At 40.8% G+C, this 25,500-nt stretch overlaps 1 protein-coding gene across 4 annotated transcripts in view; it reads left to right on the top strand.

Moving 5' to 3' along the window:
• The window catches only part of FMNL2 (formin like 2), a 270,726-nt gene that overhangs the window by 240,272 nt on the left and 4,954 nt on the right, over positions 1-25,500 (top strand). For 3 of the 4 annotated variants that reach the window (XM_054044088.1, XM_054044091.1, XM_054044089.1), the window contains exons 13-25: positions 2,754-2,855; positions 5,064-5,379; positions 5,884-6,069; positions 12,525-12,649; positions 13,311-13,513; positions 15,514-15,748; positions 17,251-17,319; positions 17,471-17,551; positions 18,467-18,596; positions 19,791-19,954; positions 20,640-20,741; positions 21,275-21,373; positions 22,652-22,775. In XM_054044088.1, the coding sequence (XP_053900063.1) occupies positions 2,754-2,855; positions 5,064-5,379; positions 5,884-6,069; positions 12,525-12,649; positions 13,311-13,513; positions 15,514-15,748; positions 17,251-17,319; positions 17,471-17,551; positions 18,467-18,596; positions 19,791-19,954; positions 20,640-20,741; positions 21,275-21,373; positions 22,652-22,775 (1,936 nt within the window). Of the gene's footprint in view, positions 1-2,753; positions 2,856-5,063; positions 5,380-5,883; positions 6,070-12,524; positions 12,650-13,310; positions 13,514-15,513; positions 15,749-17,250; positions 17,320-17,470; positions 17,552-18,466; positions 18,597-19,790; positions 19,955-20,639; positions 20,742-21,274; positions 21,374-22,651; positions 22,776-24,600; positions 24,727-25,500 lie in introns of all 4 variants that reach the window. The other variant, XM_054044090.1, reaches the window with a different exon arrangement.

The following is a 25,500-nucleotide window of genomic DNA, read 5'->3' as shown; positions in this document are numbered from 1 at the left end:
ATTGATTATCTTGTTTTACTTGACCATAGCCAGGGATGGGGAAAAGCACTAGGTTCTCAGATACCACAGTGATTGTTGTGGTACAAGAGTCTAAATAGAATAGAATTGCACCGATTAGTAGTTTGGGTCTAATATTGTTATGTCTGTCTATCTCTCTCTAGGTATTTATATTGCCCCATCTCTGTAGCATCTGAACACCTCACAGATATTAGTGAATTTACCCTCCTACCTGTGAGCTAGGAAAGTATTATCCCCATTTTGTATGTGGCAAACTGAGACAAGGGGAGATTAAATGATTTGCCCAGTGTCACACAGTGAGTCTGGATTAGAACTAGAAACTGACCCCAGATCGTCAGAGTTAACCATAAAATCTTCTTTCCTTCCCAGTATGTGCACACAGGTCACTGTGCATCTTGAAAAATCCACCACTTAAGCACTGATCATATGTACACAACCGGTACATGTTGATTGGTAAAGTTCTTACTTAGTACTTTGATCTGGAAGTCACTGATTGCAGCAAGGAAGTTTTAGGTTAGACATTCGGAAAAACTTTCTAACTGTCAGGGTAGTTTAGCACTGGAACAAATTACCTAGGGAGACAGCGGAATCACTGTCATTGGAGGTTTTTAAGAACTGGTTAGACAAACATCTGTCAGGGATGGTCTAGGTAATTCTTAGTCTGACCTCAGTGCAGGGGACTGGACTAGATGACTTTTCAAGTTCCCTTTCAGTTCTACATTTCTATGATTCCCATATTGAATAGACATTTCAATCTGCTAGCTCTCATCAAGCTAGTATGCCAAAAATAGTAGGTAGCTGCAGTAGTATATTCAGAGGCGAGCAGTAGAATGGGCTAGCCACCCCATGGGTATGTCCTCAGGCAGGATAGCTTATGCTGCCACTTGCTGCTGCCCGTGCTACAGTAATATTTTTTAACATGCTAGCTCATAGAAAGCTAGCTCATGTATGAGAATCAGGCTGAGAATCACACCCCTAGCTCCAAATGTAGACATAACCAGAGAATCTGACTGATCAGACTCACCTGGTTCCTGTCTGGGGGACCCATACTGGTTCTGCTTCACATGCATATAGTTCCTGTTGTCCTTGGTGGGAACCTCACCATTGATCAAGCATATATGGTCCTAGCTTTGTGGGTTGGAGCTTATGGATTCCAATAGTTCCAGAATTCTTAGTTTCAGTTGAATTACAGTTCCAGATGGAATCACTTGGCAGCCTGGGTCTGCATCGAGTTATGGACAGAAAAACTAATTTACATATAAATTGCAGATTCCTTAGCAATACGGTACAAATAAATAGAGCAGATAAACATTCCATGCCATAAAAGTACAGTTAGAGTTTTGTGCGACTTCCAACACATACACTAAGTATGTGTAAATCAGAAACAGACTGAGGAAGCATGCCTTTGGGATTATTTTAAATCTCTGAGCATTAGGATTGTGTCTGATGCCGAAAGGAGATGGATAGAGAACAGATATGCACTTGGACTTCATAAAACAAACTGCTAGGGCCTCAAGAGGTAAAGGCTCAGGTGTGTTCCACATGGCTCAGTAATGAGGACTGAAGTGCAGCATCACTCTGAGATGCACTGTTAGCTTTTAGTTTTTCCATGCCAGACATTTTTGGTATCAATTATTTTAGTCTTGAAAATATGACTTTCCTGTTTTAAAAATAGGTGTTTTCCTGACTTAAAAAATAACCCCCAAAGTAATTTTTTTTCATTCCTGTCATGACTTTACTCCAAATTTTAAACATTGGCTTGACGTAGAACAAGTACATTCTTTCTCAAGAGCCGTTAGAACTGACTATAATATCCTCTTCCTTAAAGAGGTATTTTGTGCTGAAAAATGCCTTGGTAAAAATGGTGTGTTCTTATTTAATAGATCTGCTAACTATGAATGTTTAGAGACATAATTGGCTACTTTAGTTACTAAAACAAGTTTTTTTCTGCCTCTTATTTCTGTTTGCACTACAAAATCTCTTTGGCTATGCAAGTGAAGACTTGAAATTCTCAAGTTCATGCTTTAACAAAATTGTTTATTATGTTTGTTCCAACTGCAAAATCTTTATCTCAAAGTTTTCAGAGCTGCAGAAGACAATTGCACATTACCATTTACAATACACTCCAGTTCAGTCAGAATTAGTTTGGCTTTCAGATCCAAGTTAAGTTTGTAGGATTGGCAATTTACAAAAAACAACAACAACAAAACATTTTTATTTGTGAAATGAGCAAATCTGATCTGATAGTCATTGAAAGACAATAAACATGGGCCCTAGGGATGCAGATTCTACTTTGCAAAAATGGCATTGTGTGGTTCCATGATTTTTTGTCTCTCAGTGATTTCCAGATCAAACTTACTCAGTTTATAAGTAAAGTGATGACTTCCTAACTGTTTTTTCAAAGTGGCCCGGAAGTCTTGCTTTCTTTGTAGGATATTCTCTTCTTGAGCAGACTCAATAACTGCAGTCCCATTGGGTTGGCTGCTGATCAGATTTAGCAAATGATGTTCAGATTTAACAGGACCATCAACAATGCAGTTCATGCCCCATGGACCAAATAATGAAGTCCTTACTCAGTCAATATTTCCATTGATTTCAATAGGAGCTTTACTGAGTAAAAACTTCAGGATTTGGCCCAATGTCAATAGCTTGCCAGGTACCACTTTTCCAGTTAGTGATACTGATATTGTTGTTTGAGAAATCCGTTACCATCAATATCTTTTTTTCAATTACAGTTATCGGAAAAACTGCAAGACACAGAGAATGAAGCAATGGCGAAGATTGTGGAACTGGAAAAGCAGCTTATGCAGAGAAACAAAGAACTGGATGTTGTTCGAGTAAGTGTGATGATGACATTACAGACAAATGTCACATTCAGGAGAAAGAGCTCCATTTCATTTCGTATTTAGTATGGAATTCATTGTTTGAAATGGGAGTGTGACAGTGAATCATGATGTTTACACATGGTTCAGACTTTATGGATTGAACTTTTTTAATGGCCTCTTAACTTTGCACCCATAATCGATGGCAGGCGGATTTACTTGTGGGTGCAAAGAACTGACATTTAACTCTCTGATTGCCTGGCCAAATTAGACATGTAGATGTCTGAACATTATCATTCATGTCTGCATTTAATTCTACCTATAGTTTTGCAGACAGTTGATTGTGGGTGAAAATTAGAGGCTGAATTAAAGCCTTCAAAAAGTTTAGGTGCATAGCATCAGTGGCATTTGAGCAGGTGCCTTGCTTGTGTGCTGTCAAATACGGTCCACTCACTGTGTAGAGTCCAAACTCACTCCCTTCCTGGAGTATGGCTTCATTAGCACAGACATTAATCATATAAAAGATAATTAAATAAAATACAAACTTCAGCCCAAAACTTCTCCACAGGCTGGCTGCTTCTAGACTGACTTACTCCTGACTGCTCAGCTCACACACTAGATTCTCTCTCTCTCTCTAGCAAAAAATTAGCATCTCCTTTTATCTGGGCAGGATAACGAGCTATCTATTTCAGGTTTCAGAGTAGCAGCCGCGTTAGTCTGTATCCGCAAAAAAGAACAGGAGTACTTGTGGCACCTTAGAGACTAACAAATCTATTAGAGCATAAGCTTTTGTGGGCTACTGCCCACTTCTTCGGATGCATATCTATTTCAGTGACTCAGCAGAGCCCATTAGCCTTTGCACAGCAAGATCAAGACTAGCTAACAAGCTGGTGTGTTTCAGGTAAACACTGTCAGCATATTCAGGCATCAAGACTTTCTTTCTCCGTAGTATGTATCTAGCCAAAGCTACATTATCTTAGGTGCTGTGCAGCACTTTACATCCATAGATCTCATAAAGAGAATTATATTTATATAGGGAATGGAGCTACACCAATTTACACTAGCCGCGGATGTGACATATAATCTCCACAGAGGGTTGTGCGGGTCTTGCTAAAGAAATAGCAATAGGCAAGTTCCATCACTATTAAATATTTTTCTCTGTTATATGTTTCTCTCATTTTGTAGATTTTTATGAAGTCTTTAGTCTCTGTTTTTTTCCTGTCTGAAGTACATTAGGTCATATGGAAACAGTTATATCATTGGTGTAGAGCAGGTTTCTCAAACTTCATTACACCGTGACCCCCTTCTGACAAGAAAAATTACTACATGACCCCGGGAAGGGGGACCGAAGGCCAAGCCCCACCACCCCAAGCTGGGGGGCCAACGCCCAAACCCTGCCATCCTGGGGGGTGCCAAAGCTTGAGGGCTTCAGCCCTGAGTGGTGGGGCTCCGATTTTGACTTCAGCCCTGAGCCGCAGCAAGTCTTAACACCAGCCCTGGCAACCCCATTAAAACGACCCACTCTGGGGTCCCAACCCACAGTAGAGAACTATACCCATTTAAGGCAGGCAGCTAGGAGGACAGAATCAGGGCTTCAGAGGCCCTTAGAGGTTTTCGGCCATGCTATCGTGTACAGCTACCTACACACTGATATGGGCCATTGGTCCCATATGCCCTGGACACTAGGGGATACAATCCCTGTCCCAGAATATGAGCCAGTTGCACAGGTCCCCAGCCACCACTCCTAGGCAAGGCAAAGGGGAGAGACCAGGGGCAGGCACAGCTCTGTCCCTGCTTCTACCAAGTGTCCAACATGTGCTCATAGGCAGGCCAGGCAGATAGCAACTGGACATGGAGCAAGCAAGGAAAGGCCACAGTTCGGCTGATATATGATCATCATACCACACTATTTATTTAGGATTAACATAATCCTAGTAGTCTACCTGGGAGATATTTTAGCACTGATGGCCACAAATTCTATCCTAGTACTCAGAGTTGAGATTCCTTATACAACTCATTCATGTACACATTCTTAATGCTAACATGGGGGGAAACGCAAAATGAACCCTCTTTCGGGCAAATGAAGAGGTATTGCTCTCATCAAAATGCTTTATCACTGAGCACAAGGGGCAATCCAGTGCCATGCTGTCATTCTGTTTCTAGCTCGGCTCTGTGCTGTCGTTTGAATGCAAGTAAATTCTTTACTTTTGGACAATTCTGCAGGAAATTTACAAAGATGCAAATACCCAGGTTCACACGTTGAGAAAAATGGTCAAAGAAAAAGAGGAAGCCATCCAGCGGCAGTCAACCCTGGAGAAAAAGATCCATGAACTGGAAAAGCAAGGGACCATTAAAATTCAGAAGAAAGGTGATGGTGACATCTCTATTCTTCCTGTTGCTGTGGCCTCTGGGACACTGCCGTCAGGGTCAGAAGCTACAGCTGGCACATGTGTGGGACCAGTGACTGGGGCTACGTCTTCAGTACCATTGCCGCCACCTCCACCCCCATTACCACCATTACCACCAACATCTGAGACAGGTGAGAAATAGTACGACTCAAGGGGCAGGTGTGAGGTTGGAAGTTGATGGTGCAGCTCACTGTGCCTGATCTCACTCTCACTGGTTTCATGCTGGTTTAAGCTCCATTGAGGGTGTAACTTAGGGTCATTGTCACACAAGAGACAGTCACGACAGTGAATATTCATGGATCCAACTTGACAAACCCAAAGTGTTTGAACCCAGATGCAGAAAACAAAGTCTGCTCTGATCAGAGCAGATGGTTTTGTTTCATTCTTTTTAATGAGATGCATACACTGGTATGTATAGTAACTAGGGGCCAGATCATCAGCTGCTTTACATCAGCATAGGTCTGTTGAAGTCAGTGAAGCTACCAGCTTCAGTTTACATCCGCTGAGAAATCTAGCCCAGAGACATAATGTTTTGTGGCTTTTAGTTCTTTCATAGGTAATTCTTTGGTGGGTGTTGGTTTTGTTCTGATTAATGCTTTCAGATGCAAACATGTCTTTTCCCCTTCCTTTTGTAGTGCAAAACGGTCCTGTGACAGCACCTATGCCACCTCCACCTCCGCCTCCACCACCACCTCCACCTCTTCCTGGTCCAGCTGCAGAGACAGCCCCAGCTCCTCCACTGCCTCCCCCACCGCCACCATCAGCACCCCCTCTGCCAGGAACAGCCTCTCCCACGGTGATTTTCAACTCAGGATTAGCAGGTAAAACAGTGAAACTGACATGCGTGCCCCACCAGTGCATTCTTCAAATTAATTACAAAAAAATCCAGCCATGCTGTTTAGAAGGAGTTCCATCAGAAAGTGACTTTTTTTTAATTAGTAAATTAAAAAAAAAAAATCAAATTGAGAGCATTCCCTGAGGATGATAAAGCAAAGAGAGACACCCCCATACTGATCTCCGACATTCTATCCACCACTTGGAATAGTCAGAGTTTATAAAATTGCTAGTGTCTTTTATGAAGGATTCCCCGCTGCTGGTGCTTTCTCATATTATAATTAGAGCAGGTCAAAACATTGTTTTCTTTTACAGAAAATGGCTTTTTTCAATAACACAAATTTTTCAGAAAATGTTTGTTTTTGTCAAAATCTTGCAGATTTTCTTCAGAATTCAATCATGTGTGGTTTAAAATAAAAAAACTAAATGAAATATATAATAGTGGTTGCCAAAACCCAAACATGTTTCAGATTTGTTTTTTCAATGAAAACCTGAACATTTTTGAAGAAAGTTTGAACAAAAAGGAAAACTTTTTTGGTTTTGTCGCAATTTTTTCTGGGAAAAGAAAGTCCTTGACCAGATCTAATAATATTATTTTTATGCCCTATTTGACTTATACCAAGTATCTAACCCAGCAAGTGAGTACTACTTGGTATCACCCCCCCAAGAGATCATGAGAGCACACTATAATTGCAGAAAGAGAGAAGCTGAGGAGTTCTGATTAATATATTTTTAAAACTGATTAAGTATTTCCACCCTTTGATCTTCTGTTTCCTCTGAAGGAGGAAAACTCTGAGAAGCAGAGTCACCATGGAACTAGTGGGTAATAGTATGTTTAAAAAAGTAACACGCGTATAGCTGAGATTACTGATTAGGCTTTCCCTGGCAGGTTTATAAAAATAGTATTCCAATTTCAAAGCATGTGCGCTATTGTAATATTCCTTTGGCACCACATCTTCTTGGACTAATAATGTGTAAGGGGCTACAGTATGTGGTTTCCTTTCACCTTTCTCTTCCTGAAACTCGTCCAGTATTCAAACTCAGTCCTGTGCTGATAGAAAGAGTGAGCTGAGCAGCAGAGGGATTCTGATTTGGGGGTTTGGAATGGCATTAGAATGTCAGCTTGCCTGCCTGTCTGACCTCCTCTCTGTCCTTTTCCTTTTTTAATCTACAACGTTGGCTTGATTTTGTCATTAGTCATAGACCTCCCTGTAAATCTGGTGCTCAGTCAGCCTGCTCCATTTCTGTGTATTGTCTTGCTACAATTAATATCGTTTCCTTTGAGTCAAGTGTGATTTGGAGGAATATTATATGCCTCATGCTGCAGTGTGGCTCATTAAAATCCACTCAGTTCCCTGAGCAAAGCTCATTAACGAGAAGAAAAGGCTATACCTAGGGTCCTGTGCAATTCTCAGGAATCTCATCACAGGGTTTACTTGAAATGCTTTTCTGATTTCTGGTGCCAGATTTAAATCCTGTAGCGAGTGCTGAAGGTGTTGAACTACAGAAAATTACAGAGCTAGTTGGTGGGTAGAAAATGACTGAGATAGGATTTACATACGGTATTTACATGTGAGTAAGTATATTGCACACCAGTGTGATGTAGGTGGATTCCCTAAGTCTGTGAACTGATTGGTTCTAGGAAGGAAAATAACCTGAAGTAGATTTTGAAAGCTGCTTGAAATGGATACTGATGCTATCCTCACATATTGATTAATTCACAGCCAGCTGGGATTTACAGTTAGCTTAGTCTGTGTTGCCAAGTAAATGTCTCTGTGCATTGTATATGAATGGGCCATGAGGTTGATTTGTACCTCATATTTAAAAAGAGAATTGTAGGAGCCTGCAGCACAGTTCTCCTGTACTGCAGTTTACTATAATGTTCCTGAAATATTTTTGGGCCATTGTAGTATGGAGGACTATTCTCTAGTATTTGTTCTTAAGGAAATCCACTGAGCCAAGGAAGATGAAAGTGTCAAATCTTGATAAAATGCCTACATAGAAGGGAACATTTCTCCTACTGCTTATTCATACGATGTCATGTGATCACATTAGCATGATGTATTGGGAATTTGTGAATTGATGAATTATACTATTCTAACCATCACTATTTTTTTCTCTTTGTTCTTTCTGCTTCCGGGTAAGACGGGCCAATCAAGCTTTTCTGTAGGTTCTTGCTAAGTATTTTAAGTATTTGCACCCATTTCCTTTCTGTCCCTTTTGTGCTGTGACCTCCTCCTTCTACTTGTTATTTTAATTTCAGGCTTGCTTAATTTTTACATTGTTCCTAGAGTGTGAGCTGCTTGTTAATTACCTGCAAATGTCAATCAGGTGTGCAAACAACATATGGAAAAGAGTTAAAATAAACACCTTTTGGAGGTTAAAAAGTATGCACCTTCAGATAACTTCGTGCGTGCTGTCAAACTGAATTGTTTCTCAGTACCAAGGCACTGATTTAGCAAAGCACTTAAGCAGATGCTTAAGCCCCATCCACTTCATTTGAGTCCTACTCACTGATTTCAGTGGTATTAAGCCCATGTGTAATGGGGTTTCCACTCACTGTTAGTGCTCCTCCTCTTGTCTAGATCTGGGAAAGAAGTTCTTTCAGAATCAATTGCATCTTTCTGCTCTGTCTGTGATAGTCTGCCAAGTCACCATATAGTCCACTTCTTCCAGGGTTATGAAGTCCAACAGGACCACTGTCCAAATGCCTTCTCTGGACATTGTTCTGCCCCAGCTTGGGGCTCTCTTCCACTCTAGCAGTGACTGCCCTTACCCCAGGTTACAGCCCAAGGACCCTATAACCAGCAATCCAGGTCTGCTCTGTCCCTATCCCTGTTGCTGTTTCCCTGGGCTTCTTCCTACCCAGCCTCTCTCTTGCCACTTGCCTGTTTCTGGGTTTATCACTGGGCGACCATTCTACTCCCCATTGCCACTTCATCCCCTCCCAGCCTCATGCTAGACTCCTTACTTCAGGTCAGGATCTCAAGACTTACTCTCCCCCTGGACTTCCTCCATGTCCCTGATGACCTCCCTCATGCCAGGGAGTGACTGCAGCCTCCTTCTGCTACTCTGAAACCTTCTGCTTTCAGCCTCTTAGCTTTATAGTGCTGTCCCAGCCTTCCCCAACTGGGCTTCATTCACTCTTAGGCTAGGTCTACACTACCCGCCTGAATCGGCAGGTAGAAATCGATCTCTCGGGGATCGAATTATCACGTCTCATCGGGACGCGACAATCGATCCCCGAATCGACGCTCTTACTCCATCAGAGGAGGTGGGAATAAGCGCCGTCAACGGGGAGCCGCGGAGGTCGATTTTGCCGCCGTCCTCACAGCGGGGTAAGTCGGCTCCGATAGGTCAAATTCAGCTACGCTATTCACGTAGCTGAATTTGCGTATCTTAAATCGACCCCCCCCCCGTAGTGAAGACTTGCCCTTAGTTAACCCCGGCCTTCCCTCTCCCAGGTGAAGCCAGGTAACCTAACTGGTTAGGCAAACTGATGCCTTTTTATCTCTCAGGCCTTTGTTAGGGCTGGTGTGGGGTGCACACCCCGTCACACTATGCTTAAGTATTTTGCTTAATAGGATTGGAGTAAATCCCCTGCTTAAGTGCTGTGCTGAATCAGGGATCTTAGCCTGTAAAGCCTCTCTTTGGGGTCTATTCCCCACTCAAGATCCTGTAACTGTTGAAGTCAGTGGCAGAAGTATCATTGACTTCAGTGTGTGTGGGATCAAGTCTCCAGATTGCATGCATAATTGCTGTTTAATTGATGGCACTTACTCATGTACCTCAAGGAAAGAGTAGGACCACTTTAGTGTTACCTTACGCATTTAAGCATGGTTCTGTAACAAAGGCAGGGAATACTTTTGGTTTATTTAGTATAGTTTCTCTTAGAGCTGGGCAAGTAATTCACAGTAACCGTTTATTCATAAATGTAGTTTCTTCTTCTGTCTGGGTTTCTGACTTTGTCACTATTCCAGTTATTCATTATTCTAAATTCTTCGTCAAGTAATTCTTGGTCTAGAGATTGTGTAAGCAGTTCATTTCATTTGCTGGTCAAACTCGATTGACTAGTGTCTGATTTGTGTTCCTCCATCCTGAGTGGATGACTATAACTCTGGCAATCACGTTTCTAGTGTGAATATTCAAATTTACAAATTAAAATTTTATTTTGTGAATGCTTAAAACTCAGTGTTTCTACAACTATTCCTGCCAGTAAGCTCGTTCCGTAGAGTGAACACAAAAGGGACACAGACACAGAAGAACTGAATTCTTCTAAAAATTTGAATCAGGGAAAATGAGAGAAATGAATGAGAGAAAAATGTTTTCATCATTTGCCCAGCTCTAAAGCACAAGAGGAGACTGAACCCTGAAAAAGATGGTCTCTGTCCTGGAAAACAATACGTGGAAAAGTATTGAAGAGAGGCAAACTGATGCCTTTTTATCTCTCATGCTCAAATGTTATAGCTCAGGGTGTAACGTGACCACGTGGGTGGCACTGGGAAGAAATCTGCTGCTCGGACAGCATTGCACAATTGTCTAGATGCGTTATGGTGTGCGTCGGGTATGTAGAGGGAAACTAGTACATCTGTCTTGGAAGAAGAGATGTATTCAAAACGAAGCTCCATATGTGAACAACCCTGAACTTTGGGAAAGTTTGCATCTGGATCAGAATTTTACACTTTGAGACTACCTGTACTGGGAAGTATTACGTATAGGACACTGCTGGAGATGGTCTGGACTTCTGTTGCTATATTATCTCAATTTAGCAGATGACAGTTCTACAGGTTAAATGGCTTTTTCCAGCACTGGGGGAATAAGAAGCAGGGTTTCTCTCTTTCAATCGACCAGATGACAGTTCTACAGGTTAAATGGCTTTTTCCAACACTGGGGGAATAAGAAGCAGGGTTTCTCTCTTTCTGACTGTAGCCTGAAAATAATTTAATCATTCACTCCACATTTGAAAATAACTTAATCACATTAATGAACAAATCTTAATGACCATCACAAACTTCTAGTAATTGGCTGGGCCTCTAAATCTCAGAAACAATGAAAAGCAGCATCCCAAAGTAGCCATCTACTTTAGATCATTTAGAAATACTGAGGTTTCACTGTTTTTTTTTTTTTTTTTTTTTTTTTGGCAATTTGACACTTCTTATATGGCTTAATTAACCAAATTATTTGTACCATGGGACACTTGGGGTTAGAAGGACCTGCAGTGAGTCACCTAGTCCATACCTCTATATTGTCTCTTATTAGTGTTTAGAATGACTATCTTTAGATGCCTGTCTAACCTTAGATATCTCCAGTGATGGAAGCTCCCTTGGTAGCTTGTTCCACTGCCTAATTATTCTTAGGGTTATAAAGTTTTTCCTAGCAATTAACCTACATTTTCCCTGCTCCAACTTTAGCCTATTACTTCTTGTTCTGTGCTCATTGACTAATGAGGATTAATTGGTCCCATCTTCTATAGCATCCCTTCAAAGTTACTTTAAAAGATTTACTGGTGCTGCACAATCAGAAGGCAAAAGCATTTGTTACCTCAAGATGTAATTGTGCTAAAATTGGAGACTGGCTTTTATGTGCTTTAAAATACAGACAAACTCAGACTTGTGGGAAACAGTAGAATCCCTTCCCAACAGGCAATGTTCCCTTGTCACAACATCTTTTTTGTAAAAGGGCTTCTCTTTCCCTTGTCACACACCACTGATTGAATCCTCTGCTAGACAGAGGACTCACTTCTAGCTGAATCCTCAGCTACAATCCTCTCTCTCAGTTTAATCAAAAGGATGTAGGTCTTCAGCTAGCACCTCTAGCTGTTGCTAAAAGCATTAGTCAGAGTGCCACTGCCTTGATGTCAGCTTGAACAACTTTATCTACTGCACTGATTATTAAAAGTTAGGTAGTAAGGACTGAGTAACATCACACACCAGTGGCCCAGGACTGCAAGGTGCTGAGAGTGCACAATCCACATTAACATCAGTGGGACTTGAGGGTGTTCAGCACCTCAAATGACCTGTCCTGATGTTACATCCAGAAATGGGAGGTCCTCTGGCAGAACAGAACTAAAGTCACATACCATTTTATCCATTTTCTATACTGGTTAAAAATTATTTTGGTTTCTAAACCAGGCCAGAACAATATTAAGAACACATTATATTAGAGTAACACATTTGCTTTTGTGAAATATTCTTAATCTCAAGCTTTCACTAAAGGTCTGTGAATGCCGGGTATAAAACAGCTGAATAGCTGGATAAAATCTCTCTCTGCTGTTTGTCTATCACGGCAGCATAATCTTTTCGGGCTTTTAAAAGTGTTTACTTGGCCCTTACTAGTTCTTCCTCCAGTGCTGAAATGCCATCTGCAAAAAACTGTCTGGGTTGCTCCAGATGATTCCCAATTCTTCCGGTATTTGTAATTTCATTCTCTTTGATGTCTTTAGCTGTGAAAATCAAGAAGCCAATCAAGACAAAGTTCCGCATGCCTGTCTTTAACTGGGTAGCTCTCAAACCCAATCAAATTAATGGGACGGTCTTCAATGAAATTGATGATGAAAGGATCCTGGAGGTATGAATACTGCATTTTGTGTTTTGCTTCCCAGTACTACGTGCAGTGTAAGTGAATGTACAGTTTTGCAAAGACAGATCATCGTAGGAATTATTTCTGAAAGTTATTGTTTGTGTTGTTAAATAAGAATAGTTTCAGCTGCTTGAGATCCTCAGTAAAAAGGCATGACATGGCTTTCAGTTTACCCCAGCTGAAAATCTGGGCCAGACTGACTATAAAAGTGCACGTCTTTGTTTGAAACAAATTAATCAAGATGGCTGATGGCATTTTCCCAGTCTAAACATGCTGATGCCATTTATGGGATGCAGGCTCCTGCAGATTGTGGAGTGCTGTTGAAGGAGAGTTGGAGCATCAGTGTAGTAGGGTTGAGCACTAAGGTTTTGAATAGTATACACGAGGCTACAGCTGGTAGAAGGATGAGTAAAGAGCTGAAAAATCTTTTGACCTTAATTTCACAAAATCACGTGCTATCACACTATTATAATGTTAGATTTTGGACCATTACTGCAGACTGTTGTCTGCAAGGGTGGATGTGCATATATCAACACAGTGTGGCATATACCTACATATCAGTCAAAGTCTTTCTATGGAATTCTGAGAAAACTTTGGACAAGTGCAATTTAAAAAATATATTTTTGTGGGGGGATTTCTTTCTTTTTAGGATTTAAATGTGGATGAATTTGAAGAAATATTCAAGACAAAAGCTCAAGGTCCAGCCATTGATCTTACTTCAAGCAAACAAAAGATAACTCAAAAAGGGTCAAACAAAGTCACATTATTGGAAGCAAACAGGGCCAAAAATCTTGCCATCACTTTAAGAAAAGCTGGAAAGACTGCAGATGAAATATGCAAAGCTATTCAGGTGTAAGTGAAAAACTTGTCGATGGAGCAATCATATCTAAGATTTACTCTGCTTTTTGGTAATTGGCACACACAGAAAATCTGGTTTTGAATTGGCAGATAATACAAAGGTTTTTGCAGCTGCAAAAGATCCAAGAATAAGGATGAACCATTCTGAGTCCCCCACAAATCATTGATTGCATTCTCCCTAGATGAGTTAACTTGCAATTTTGTGTCATGATATCACTCTGCAAGTCAGTGCAAATTATCTTGGAATTTAAAAAAAAAACCTAATTAATAGTTCGTAAAAGAATGCCATCAACGTAATTCACATTTGACTCCTATTATGCTGCATTTCCTATAATAACTGTAAATTAAAAGCAATCCTGAGACAAGTATGGTAAATATTAAAAATAGGTGAAAAGTTTTAGTTTTTGCCATAATGTCTGAATTTAATTCACATGCACTGAATGCAATTTAGATGGTATTGTTTATGTAATGATTAGATACAATGCCAAATGCAAAAATGATACAAGTGAGTACTACCAATCTTAACGAAGGAACGTAGTTTCATGTCCTGCTTCTTAAGAGTATTCATGCACTTTATGGATATGTCTACACAGCAATTAAACACTCGCAGCTGGTCCAGGTCTTGGGCTACAGGACTGTAAAACTGCTGTATAGATGTTCAGGCTTGGGCTGGAGCCTGAACTCTGGGACCCTGCAAGGGGGGGGAGAGTCCCAGAGCCCGGGCTCCAACCCAAGCCCAGTCATCTAGCCCCACAGACAGAGCCCCACAAGCTCGCATCAGCTGATCCAGGCCAGGTGCAGCTGTGCCCCGGGTCTTTTATTCCAGTGTAGATGTACCCTAAGATACATTCCAGTTCACTTTCTTTAGTCTTTGGAACATATTGGAGATGATTACTTGCCTGTCAAAGCCAACATTTTGTTAGGCTAGAGTACTCATTTATTACTGCGCTTTTCCCAAGTTAGACTCGAAAGCGTTAGCATTTGCGGCTATGATGAGCATCTAATGTTTCTCTGCATGAGGACACCTCAGACAGAGGTTTGGATGTTCAGACCAACATTGGTTCACTCTTCTAATCTGGCCAAATACTAACATACTCTCAATCTGATGCTGCAGATCTAACTTTGTAGGTTACAAGATCCTTCTCCTTTTACATAAAATTAGTATCTTCTCTTCCCTGTTTTCATACTCCAGTATCTTATAGTTGGGGATCACCAGGTCTTCCCCCATTCTGCAGTCAGTAGGTCAGCTCCTTGCTTTGTCCGGCACTGCTATGTTCTGCTCGGTCAGCTTTTTCCTTATTCACACAAGTCTTGGTCTTGAAAGTCTTTGTGTGCTGCACAGCAGAGTGGCAAGAGTGTTTTCTTTCCATGCATGTGAGAGTGGAGGCTTAAGAGTGAGCGACAATAAGATTGTGAGTCCTCTTCACCCACTGGTTTACTTGTAAGTGCTCAAAGTAAACATAAAACATATGGCTAAAAAAATAGCCATATCTGAGGTAATGTGAAATTAAGTGTGGTCCTCATCATGTTAAAGATGTTAGCCACACGTCCCGCTTTAGGACTTACTGAGTAACATAGCAACCAGGCAGCAGCATTCACATCAATACAGCTTCAGTTACCTGCTTATCGCTTTGAACATGTGCTTATACATTTAGCACTCTGCACATGCATTATGCAGGATCGAGCCCTCCCAGCCGTGCTCACCCAGAACAGTAAAAATGGAGGCCCACGGCTTCACTGAAAGCAATGCACCACCTAGTCAGCATCAGAGGCCACCAGTGTGTCAGGGGTGGCAGGAAACTCCTGAGGTTTATTTTTATTGTCCCAGGCTTGTGTATGGCACAGGCCTCCAGGAGTCATGTGCTCTGCCTATTTGAATAGGGATCATGGGGAAGGCAGGTTGCTGCCGTTTGGTTGGCTTTGCCAAAGCAGACAGGCCTGGCATATTTGGTGGATCCTTATAACACCAAGCTTTCTGTGTTGTTACGATATAGATTTGACCTGAAGACGTTGCCAGTAGATTTTGTCGAATGTTTGATGCGATTCTTGCCCACTGAGAACGAAGTGAAAGTGTTACGGCTCTATGAGCGGGAGAGGAAACCTCTCGAGAATCTGACTGATGAAGATCGGTTCATGATGCAGTTCAGTAAGATTGAGAGGCTGATGCAGAAGATGACCATCATGGCCTTCATAGGCAACTTCGCAGAAAGCATCCAAATGCTGACGCCGGTGAGTGAGCCACAAGCGATAGAGCAATGTTAAAAAATAAATTAGCGTTGAATTAATTCTAAGATGTGCAGACATTAGAGCTTCACAAGTGGAACTCATTCCAACACTCTGCATCACTTTTTAAGATACTTAGACAGACCAAACCTTCTTTCTGTTTTACTTTGCCATCTAGGTATAGCTGATCAGAAAATTTTCCTTGGAAAATACTTTCAAAGAGAAAAGAGGAAAAAAATCTCAATCAAAATGTTCACCAAAAAATGTTTCATGTTTTTCAATCAGTTCTATATCTATCAGAGGTTTAGGAATTTGACTATAGTAACCACAGTAGAGTTTAGGCCAGTGAGTCTCAAACTTTTGTACTGGTGACCCCTTTCACATAGCAAGCCTCTGAGTGCGACCCCCCCCTTATACATTAAAAACACTTTTAAATATATTTAACACCATTATAAATGCTGGATGCAAAGCGACGTCTGGGGTGGGGACTGACAGCTCACGACCCCCCATGTAGTAACCTTGCGACCACCTGAGGGGTCCCAACCCCCAGTTTGAGAACCCCTGGTTTAGGCCTTGCTCATGGGCTCTAAACAGTACATCTACAGTGATTTTCAGGAGTCTCGCTCTGTGAAGCCAAGTACCACGGAGTTGTGTGGTGTCATAAACCTTATGCAGATTCAGCAGAGATATGTTAAAGATAGATGGAAGATTTGAATATCATGATGAATCATTGCAGCTCTTGAGAGGAAAGGAGAAAGAAATAAAACCAAATCTAGCCAAACAATGTTCTAGCTATGACTATCATTTAATATTGTTATTGCAGTGGTGCCCAGGGTCCTCAGAAAGGGCAAGTGCCCCCCCTCCCTAATTGATGACATCAAAGCTTTTTAAGTAACCCACTCGAAATGATTCATAGCATTTCCATTCATAGCACAGAAGAGAGTGACTATAGCATTTAATAGGTTACACTGCTAATTTTTAAAGATTGTCATCTAAGATATGCCTGCAAAATTTGTGCATTTGTGTCTGCAAACTCCACATCTCTGTATGCAAATACAGGCTCAGATTTTACAGACACAGCTTAGATGACAGTCTGTGTCCCAAAATGTTCACAATGTTTCTTTTTATTTTACACTTTTAAGTATTTAAAAGTGGTTTTAATATAGAAATCATATTGTTTGAATCATTAGCTGAACCGGAAGACGAATTAATGATGTTCATGCTGTCTATACTGGTGACTCCCTGAGGCCTGTTCCACATAATTTGATACATCTTTCATTGTCGTGAAGAGCATGGCACTGTAGAACCATGCTTGCATTTTATTTTACTCTACATTAAGCCTGCAGAGCATGTGAACAACTTGAAATCCATACACAGAGGGGAAGGAGAATATTCATGTCAAGATCCCCATTGTGCAGATCCAAGAGTAGAATTTGAGTGCTGACTTTTACCTTGCATTTAATGTTTTACATGTGTTAACGACACCTCTTCTCGTTATTTGCTTTTAGCAACTCCATGCAGTAATAGCAGCATCTGTCTCAATAAAGTCATCCCAAAAGCTCAAGAAAATACTGGAGGTAAGTACAATTTTATTTATACACGTGTACTTTAATGAGATAATCAATGCTATTCCTCCATGCATACTGGAATATACCTACCTTCTTATGTTAAAAACTCACCGTTCAAAGTATATGTATTGACTGTTACCTCTTTCTCTCACTCTGGCAGATAATCTTGGCTCTTGGTAACTATATGAACAGCAGTAAAAGAGGAGCAGTTTATGGGTTTAAACTACAGAGTTTAGATCTGGTGAGTAGAAGAACAACATCTTGGCTGGGAGCTAGCTTTGGTGGGGAGGGTGCCTGCTACTCAGTTCTTTGCCTCCACCCGGTTCATAAAAAAATGTTAATGACAGCCTTGCAATGGACCGTGCATGCCATTCAGTTCAGAGACAAGATGGGGGAGCTAATACCTTTTATTGGACCAACTTCTGTTGGTGAGAGAGACAAATAATTAATTAACTAATTGGAGAACCTGTGCTTAGATGGTTTCTGGTGTGGTGGAAGAAGGGTGGTGATGGGATAGATGAGTGAAATAAAAATAGAAGGGGTTCAGGTGCTGTAGTGCCATAATGGAGATAGAGGTTTAAATGTCTTCAGTCATATGTGACATGAGATTGGCTGCTAATCCATCACAACTCCAGCTCAGAGTTTGGGACAATTATCAGTCACTGCCCAAGATAACAGACAATATAGCAGGTCAGGTTGGATGTGCATTAGCAGAGCTGTATGGGGAAAGCTCTCACAGCATCAGCCTGCACTCTGTCTGGCTTGAGCAAGTACTACCCCTCTCTCATCTTTCACGAGAACTAATGTGTGGCAAGTCCCACCCAGCTTTTAAAACAACGGGAGGAAGACAGCTCAGAGTGAACAAGTGGGCAATAGCCAATGAATAGATGCATAGTGGATGCCAACTCTATTTTAAAATATGACTACATGGTATAGTAAGAACAATTTGATTTGGGAACCTACTGAGCTGAGGGCTTTCTCCCATGTTAGTCTCAAAAGACATGCCTCTAATTTGTAGACCTAGTTTCTCAGCATTCCTTAATTGTTTTTCTTTGTGCTTCCCCATCTAATAAAGTATCAGTTCAGTCAACAGATAATTTATAGCCTGGCCTTTACCACACCTTAATCCAACAGTTTCCTTGCCTTTTGCTTGCAGCTGTTAGACACAAAGTCAACGGACAGAAAACAAACGCTGTTGCACTATATATCCAATGTTGTGAAAGAAAAGTATCACCAAGTATCCCTCTTTTACAATGAACTTCATTATGTGGAGAAAGCCGCTGCAGGTACTGTGACCAGTGTTGCCCTTGTTAGTATGTGAACCAGGTTCTGATGTATTTTAATCCTCCTATCCCCATGAGCTGTTCAAGAGTGGGTCACACTGCGTCAGAGTGGGCGACTAGTGTCATATACTCTACAAATATTCACATTTTCCACATGCTTGTAAGCCTTTTCTCTTCTCTTTCTATGAATATGCAAATGACCAAGTTTTACTGGTCCACACGGTCACAGAAAGTGAGTTTCAGAGCTGAGAGTGTGAGTATTCACAGACGCCAAACTTTGCCCTCTTCCCAGAAGTGCTGGTGTGACATCCAACCAGCAAACAGATGCAATGTAACCTGTCAGTGTGAATACTGAATACTTGCAGAGAATTTTTCAAGATCAGTATAAGAGTTTAAGAAAATGTGAACAACAAATACATTTCAGGACACTGATTGTGATCTGCTTGTGGATATTACATAAGTAGAAAAAGAGCCTATGTTTGTTGAAGAAGCTGTTCAGCATCAATTACACAACTGTAATCCCAAATGAACAGTTTAAATTACCGTCCCCTTTGCAATAATGTCCAAGTGTTGGGTTTTGTTTTTTTAAAAGAACATACACCCGTATTACTGGTCGACATGAGGTTGTCTTAGTTAAACACTATTAATACGCACACAAGTGCAATGTGAATTTTGGAGATTGTCATCATCTTAGGGGTTAAACACATTCTTAAGTAAGTAAACTGATTTTCTCAATTTCTTGTGCTTGCAGCTGGATTCTGATATTTAAACTACAACTCGTTAGCCTTTAGTAGATTTTAGGAATCCATTTTAAACACAGGGAGGAGAAAACTAAGTGCTATGTTCTGTGCATTAGTGGGTGCTCTGTATATGCTGCGTGCTTGTATGGATGCAACTAACCCCTGTACAAGAATGACTTAACAGTCAGTTATTTTCGGTGCTACCATGGAAATGCACCAAACATTTATGAATTTTTATCCCAAGCTAAAACAAGTCAAAATACTGATGAGCAATTTCTAATTATACAGGGTAATCTGTGGCTTAATATTTACCAAGTTACCAACTCTGAGATCCTGTGCCTGGATTTATGAAACACTTCTCATTAAGGAGTTAAGAATGTTTGGATTTAAGCCTATAGTAAAGTGTTTATGTCACTCTCTCTACAAAAACACTTCAGCATTTTTGTTTATTTCTTAGTGTCCCTTGAAAATGTCCTGTTGGATGTCAAGGAGCTCCAGCGAGGCCTGGACCTGACAAAGCGAGAATACACCATGCACGACCACAATACAATGCTGAAGGAATTTATTCATAACAATGAAGGAAAACTAAAGAAACTGCAGGATGATGCAAAAATAGCCCAGGTATTCTTTTTAATCCCAGTCCCTGCCAAGGTGATGTAGAGACCAAGCAAGAAGAATCTGGAAATGCAGGAATTCCTGACGGTTGAAGAGGATATAACATTCAGCAAACTGTGGCATGGCTGAGGAGATTCAGGGTTACTTGAGTTCCTCTGCCGGCTTTACCAGTGCTCACTGAAGTGATGACATAATATTAAGGTTATCACATACTTTCCTCTCTGTAGTCATCTAGCCAAGCTATGCATATTTGCACCCTGACGTCCATCCTCCTAGCCTCCTACTCAATCTTGTCACTCTTCTCTAAACACTTTGCTAACGTTTTGCTATTTCTCCTCTGACAAACCTTTCCAACCACCATGAGTTAAACTTTCAGAAGTGCAGCCTCCTTTTTGCAGGCACATTTGACTCTGAAATTTTCTGCCTACAAATGAATTACAGCTGCAAAGCTGAGCACTTTTGCCCAACTTAATGTGTGTGCACACACAGCACGTAGTGCGAGGTGCAAAGATCTCTCACATTTACATCCACAGTTCATTTTGTGGATACACAAATGCAGATGCAAATCTTGCAGGTACAGATTTCACACACAAAAAGGGAGGCTGAGAATACATCCCTTTACGACATTCTGTAAATGGACAATAGCTCATTTTTAAGATGTGAAGTTGAGTGAAAAATGTGCTTCTTACAGGATGCCTTTGATGATGCTGTGAAATATTTTGGGGAGAATCCCAAGACAACCCCCCCATCCGTCTTTTTCCCAGTCTTTGTCCGATTTGTGAAAGCCTACAAGGTAAGCAGACATTCATTTTGCTTCTTATTCCACTTCTGAATATGGCAAGGCTACTAAATGTGGTCCGTAGCTTTCTACAATCCAGCTCACAGCTCCCTTCAATTCAAAGGTGTAACCTCCTGAGACGACAGACCCCAGAATGACCTGTGAAAGAGCACTGCATAGCCTTGCTATGGGACGTAAAGTAAACCAGCAAAGGGCAGGGCAAGTAATTGTCTCAGGATTTTACAGAAACCAGGACAAACCACCATAGCAATAAGATTGAACAGCCCTAGTCTCTCTGGTCAGTCTTTGTGTGGGAATCTAGCTCCACCGCCTTAACATTAGTGTGAATCATGCAGCTGAATATCTATGCAGTGCCCTGAAAGTGCCCCCTCTGGTCTTCAGTGTAAACAGTTATAGTCACAAACTCATTTTTTGCAGTAAGAGATGATTCTCTTGTTAATAAATCAATCAATCAATCAATCTCAGAGTCCCTTCATTTGTCGTTGTTTGCAGCTCTAATGTGGTTTCTTGGTCTTTATGCTAAACAGCAAGCAGAAGAGGAGAATGAGTTGAGAAAGAAGCAGGAACAGGCACTCATGGAAAAACTTCTGGAGCAAGAAGCATTGATGGAGCAACAGGACCAAAAGGTATGAAACAGAGGACTTTGGGACAATATTACTTGAATATTTTGTCTTTAAGGTAAGGAACAACCCTTTCTGCCCTCTAGTGATGTTTGAGAGGACATACAGGTAAAACCCCTCCTGGTGCCATTTTATAATTCTCAGCTCAAGATAAGAATTTCATAATTCTAACACTCTTTATATGTGGTGAATTTTGGTTTTACAAAAAGGGTTTAAAAATAGGTAGTGTTTTTTATCTTTACCAACCAATCTTATAACAGGAAAAACTTCAGTAAAAGAGCATAATTCTGAATTTACCCAGTGTGCACATCTCAGCAGGCCCGACGAGAGAAATTTGGGGCTCTGGCACACCATGTTCACTGGGTTCTCACCCTCACCCATCCCACTTTATTTACCCAGATGTTACAGACGGTTTAGGAACACCCCTCCAAGCTCCTGGCCCTGATACAATTGTTCCTCTTTTCCAGTCTTCTCATCAGCCCGTCATTTCAGTAACAGGCTCTCAGAAATTAGGTTGGAATAAAGCATCTACTCCATGCCCCTACCAACAGCAGCTTTGTGCCTTAGCTTTATATTGCATTTTCCTAGGGCTTTGTCTATATTCTGTACATAGCATTTTTGTTAACTCTTATATTTACAAACTAACATGTAATATGCCTACAGAGAAACTATCCCTATAATATCCTGGTGGTAGGCCCCACCCAAGGGATGCCCTGTCAGAGAAATTACCCCTATAATATAGTAGTAGACCCAGCCTGAGGATGCCATTTTATAGAAACCTTTTTCCCAGCATGCTTTTCTGGGACTGGCCCCTTAAATTTAGCAAATGGAAACAACTACAGCCCTAAAGTGGCCATTTTGTAACTGGTTGCTTCTGTTTGCATTTCTTTCCCTTCCAGCTCTCCAGTACCCTTATCTCCAGTCATGTTTTCCCTTTCTGATGCTGGAGGAAATGGCACAGTCTCTCAATCCTCTAATGCTTTACAGGATTAAATAAATGGTAGAAGAGATGGAGAGTGAAATTAAGCAAGGGGAATGGACAGATTTAGCTGCTAGAAAAAACACTCACCAGTTTTGACTTCCTTTGCGGGTTTAGACAAGTCACCTAACCTCTCTGCCTTGGTTTCCCGATCTATAAAATTGGAATGAGACCCAAATATTAATACTTGAAATTGAGTAAGATGGTATTTGGTGTCTTGCACATTTGAGAAAAGGAAAAGAGGAATGCAGCAATGCCCTGTTGGGGGCTACTCCTTACTGATCTTTACTCCCATTTCCTTTCAGTCTCCTTCCCATAAAACAAAGAGACAGCAGCAAGAGCTAATTGCAGAGCTACGCCGACGACAAGTCAAGGATAACAGACATGTGTATGAGGGGAAAGATGGTGCAATTGAAGACATTATAACAGGTAAAGGAGCTTTGTTCACAAGCCTCAGGGGCTGGTTCACAGACATCATCAAATTGTGGCTGTATATAAATCTCACCTGAACTATTGTAGAGCTCTACAAACCTCTTAACAGGTATGGTTCAAATATAGTTTAGAAAGTTGTTTCCAGTGCTGTGACTGAAGTATACAAATCCTTGCCACTGGTGTGTAACAAACCAGACCCCCTAACCAACTTTAATGTGCCCACTTTCTGCACATTTTCCATATACAGAGGTATCAGTCAGATACCCTTTGCTTATTTCACAAGTTTTTCTTTCAGCATGTTGTCATGACAAACTTAGTCCTTATGCTAAGCAATAGAAAGTTCAATACCCTGGTAGACAGTACTGCAGTCTCTGCATGCCATACAAACCTTTCCTTGCAAATGTTTCCACAAACAGAATGACTGATGTTTAACATTGTTTAAGAGCTTGCAGTTTCATTAAAAAGTACTAACAGTAATTACCCCATGTTAATACACAGCTCAGGACAAATCATTTGGTCATACCTGAATGATTTATAACCTGACTTGTCATGGTTTTACTGCTTTCCAATTAGGGTAGACTAGTACTTTGCACTTGCCACAAATTAGAATTGAATACAATAGTGGCTGGGTGTAATTTATAATAGCCAGAGGTGATCAGGACACTGAGCAAAAGATTCCTGTTATAGCAAAGTTGCTTTTTAAAATCTGTTTTTGTTTAGTGTCCTTTCAATTTACATAGATGTTCTGGTAGTTTATTTTTATTTTGATGCATATCCTGCATCCCTGTAGGGGAAGGGGCAAAATGATTTTCATAGAATCTCAGGAGGTCATCTAGTTCAACCCCCTGCTTAAAGCAGGACCAATCCCCAGACAGATTTTTGCCCCAGATCCCTAAATGGCCCCCTCAAGGATTGAATTTACAACCCTGTGTTTAGCAGGCCAATGCTCAAACCACTGAGCTATCCCTCCCCCCCAATGGTCATCCATTTCACTCGTACCAATGCTTAAGAAAAAAAAATCTTTGGGCTAGATTTTCTTGACCATATTTTGCATTACTATCTTTTTCACAAGGTTTTCCCGAGGGAGAAAGAAACAATGTTGCCACTTAGGGCATAAAAGGAAGCTGAAGGCGTTTCTGTCCTAGTTGAGTGCTGGGTTGGAACTTCTTCACTACAGCTTTCAAGACAGTGTACACCAACATTATGTTTTAGGCCTTTATTGGAAGGACACAGTCAATGTAATAGCTAGTCATTTTCAATAATGAGTTAAAAGCTGTCATACATTCTACACCGCCTCAAGGTCCCACTGCCAGTGTTTGTAATTTTACAAATCACATTTTCCCATTCAAAAATAAAGTTTTAAACCTACTCAAAGGGAGAAACTGACCATGTGAGACACTATGAAGATAACCATATGCAAAAGAATATCAAAGTGCTTATAGCAAAAGTGGATAAACAATTATCAGACATGTTATTTTTAAATTGATGGTGTCATTTTAGACCCCGAGAAAAGCTTTAGTTGACCCAAATCTATGAACCTTAATGATCTGTAGCCACCACCAATGATGGCACACTCCTCTCTGGATTAGATTTTTATTAGCAGTGAAAACTGTGAAATTTAAAGTGGTTATTTGGAGCCTATTTGGAATTTTTGTCCCCAAAGAAACCCAGCTTAGTGTGTCCTATTGTGAATAAATAACTGATCAGAACATGTAAAACCATCCCAGGATGTCCTTAACAAAGCACTAACAATGTACTAATGCAACAGATCTTTGCTTCTTACTGTGTTGTTTGTCATGTTTGGCTGTTATTTTCCATGCAGTGTTGAAGACAGTGCCCTTTACCGCTCGAACTGCCAAGCGTGGCTCTCGGTTTTTCTGCGAACCTGTTCTCACTGAGGAATTCCATTACTAAACTATTACTCTTTCACACCTGATGCTCTTAAAAGGTTGCTGTAGGTTTTTGACATTTCTCCATTTGTATGGATCTCAGACAGGGCCACGTGAATGTTAAATGGATAGGAATGTCTGGTGTCTACTTGGAGTTGTATTTTGTCATCACGTCATTGCACGTTCTTGTATTTCAGTTGTCTTTTATTATATCCCATCAACCTTGTGCACGACACTTTTGGCTATCCTCACATTTCAAAGCCACCACTGAGCTATATGACAAATGTCATAGAACAGCAAGTGATGGAAGTCACAGAATGCTACATATAGAAAAGCAGCTTTGTTGCAAATCAGATTCTACAGTTTACGGGAGGGTTAGTGGGTCAAATGCAATTATAAATGTGACAGTTCACCTGGTTTTTCTATGGCATCTCTTCTGGGTTCTAGAAATCCCCTTCTATGTGAAGTGGCTTATGTAGTATGCATGCAGTAAACGACTGCTCTGTGGGGAAGCGGAAATGCAGTGTGCATGAGCTGAGCTGGACTTTCATGGGCTTTGCTTCCTGGCTTGCAATAGTTACTTGTGATTATATACATGATCTGGGGAGCACTCACTCATTTTTTTCAGCCATTTTAACCAGCACTTGCATGTTTGTCTGCATGTATAAGGAATAAAATGTGCAAAATCCTTTCTCATTCTGTCACATCCACATTTAATTTATTTTTCAGTTCCATGCCAACTTAAACATGATTGGAAATGCCTATTGAACAAAGAGAAACAGATCACAGAGGATTGGTTATCAGTAAAGCTGAAAAAAAAATCCAGAATGATT

The sequence above is a fragment of the Malaclemys terrapin genome, chromosome 11 (assembly GCF_027887155.1).
Source record: "Malaclemys terrapin pileata isolate rMalTer1 chromosome 11, rMalTer1.hap1, whole genome shotgun sequence".
NCBI classification, from domain to species: Eukaryota; Metazoa; Chordata; order Testudines; family Emydidae; genus Malaclemys; species Malaclemys terrapin.
This window is presented reverse-complemented; position numbering and strand designations above follow the sequence as displayed.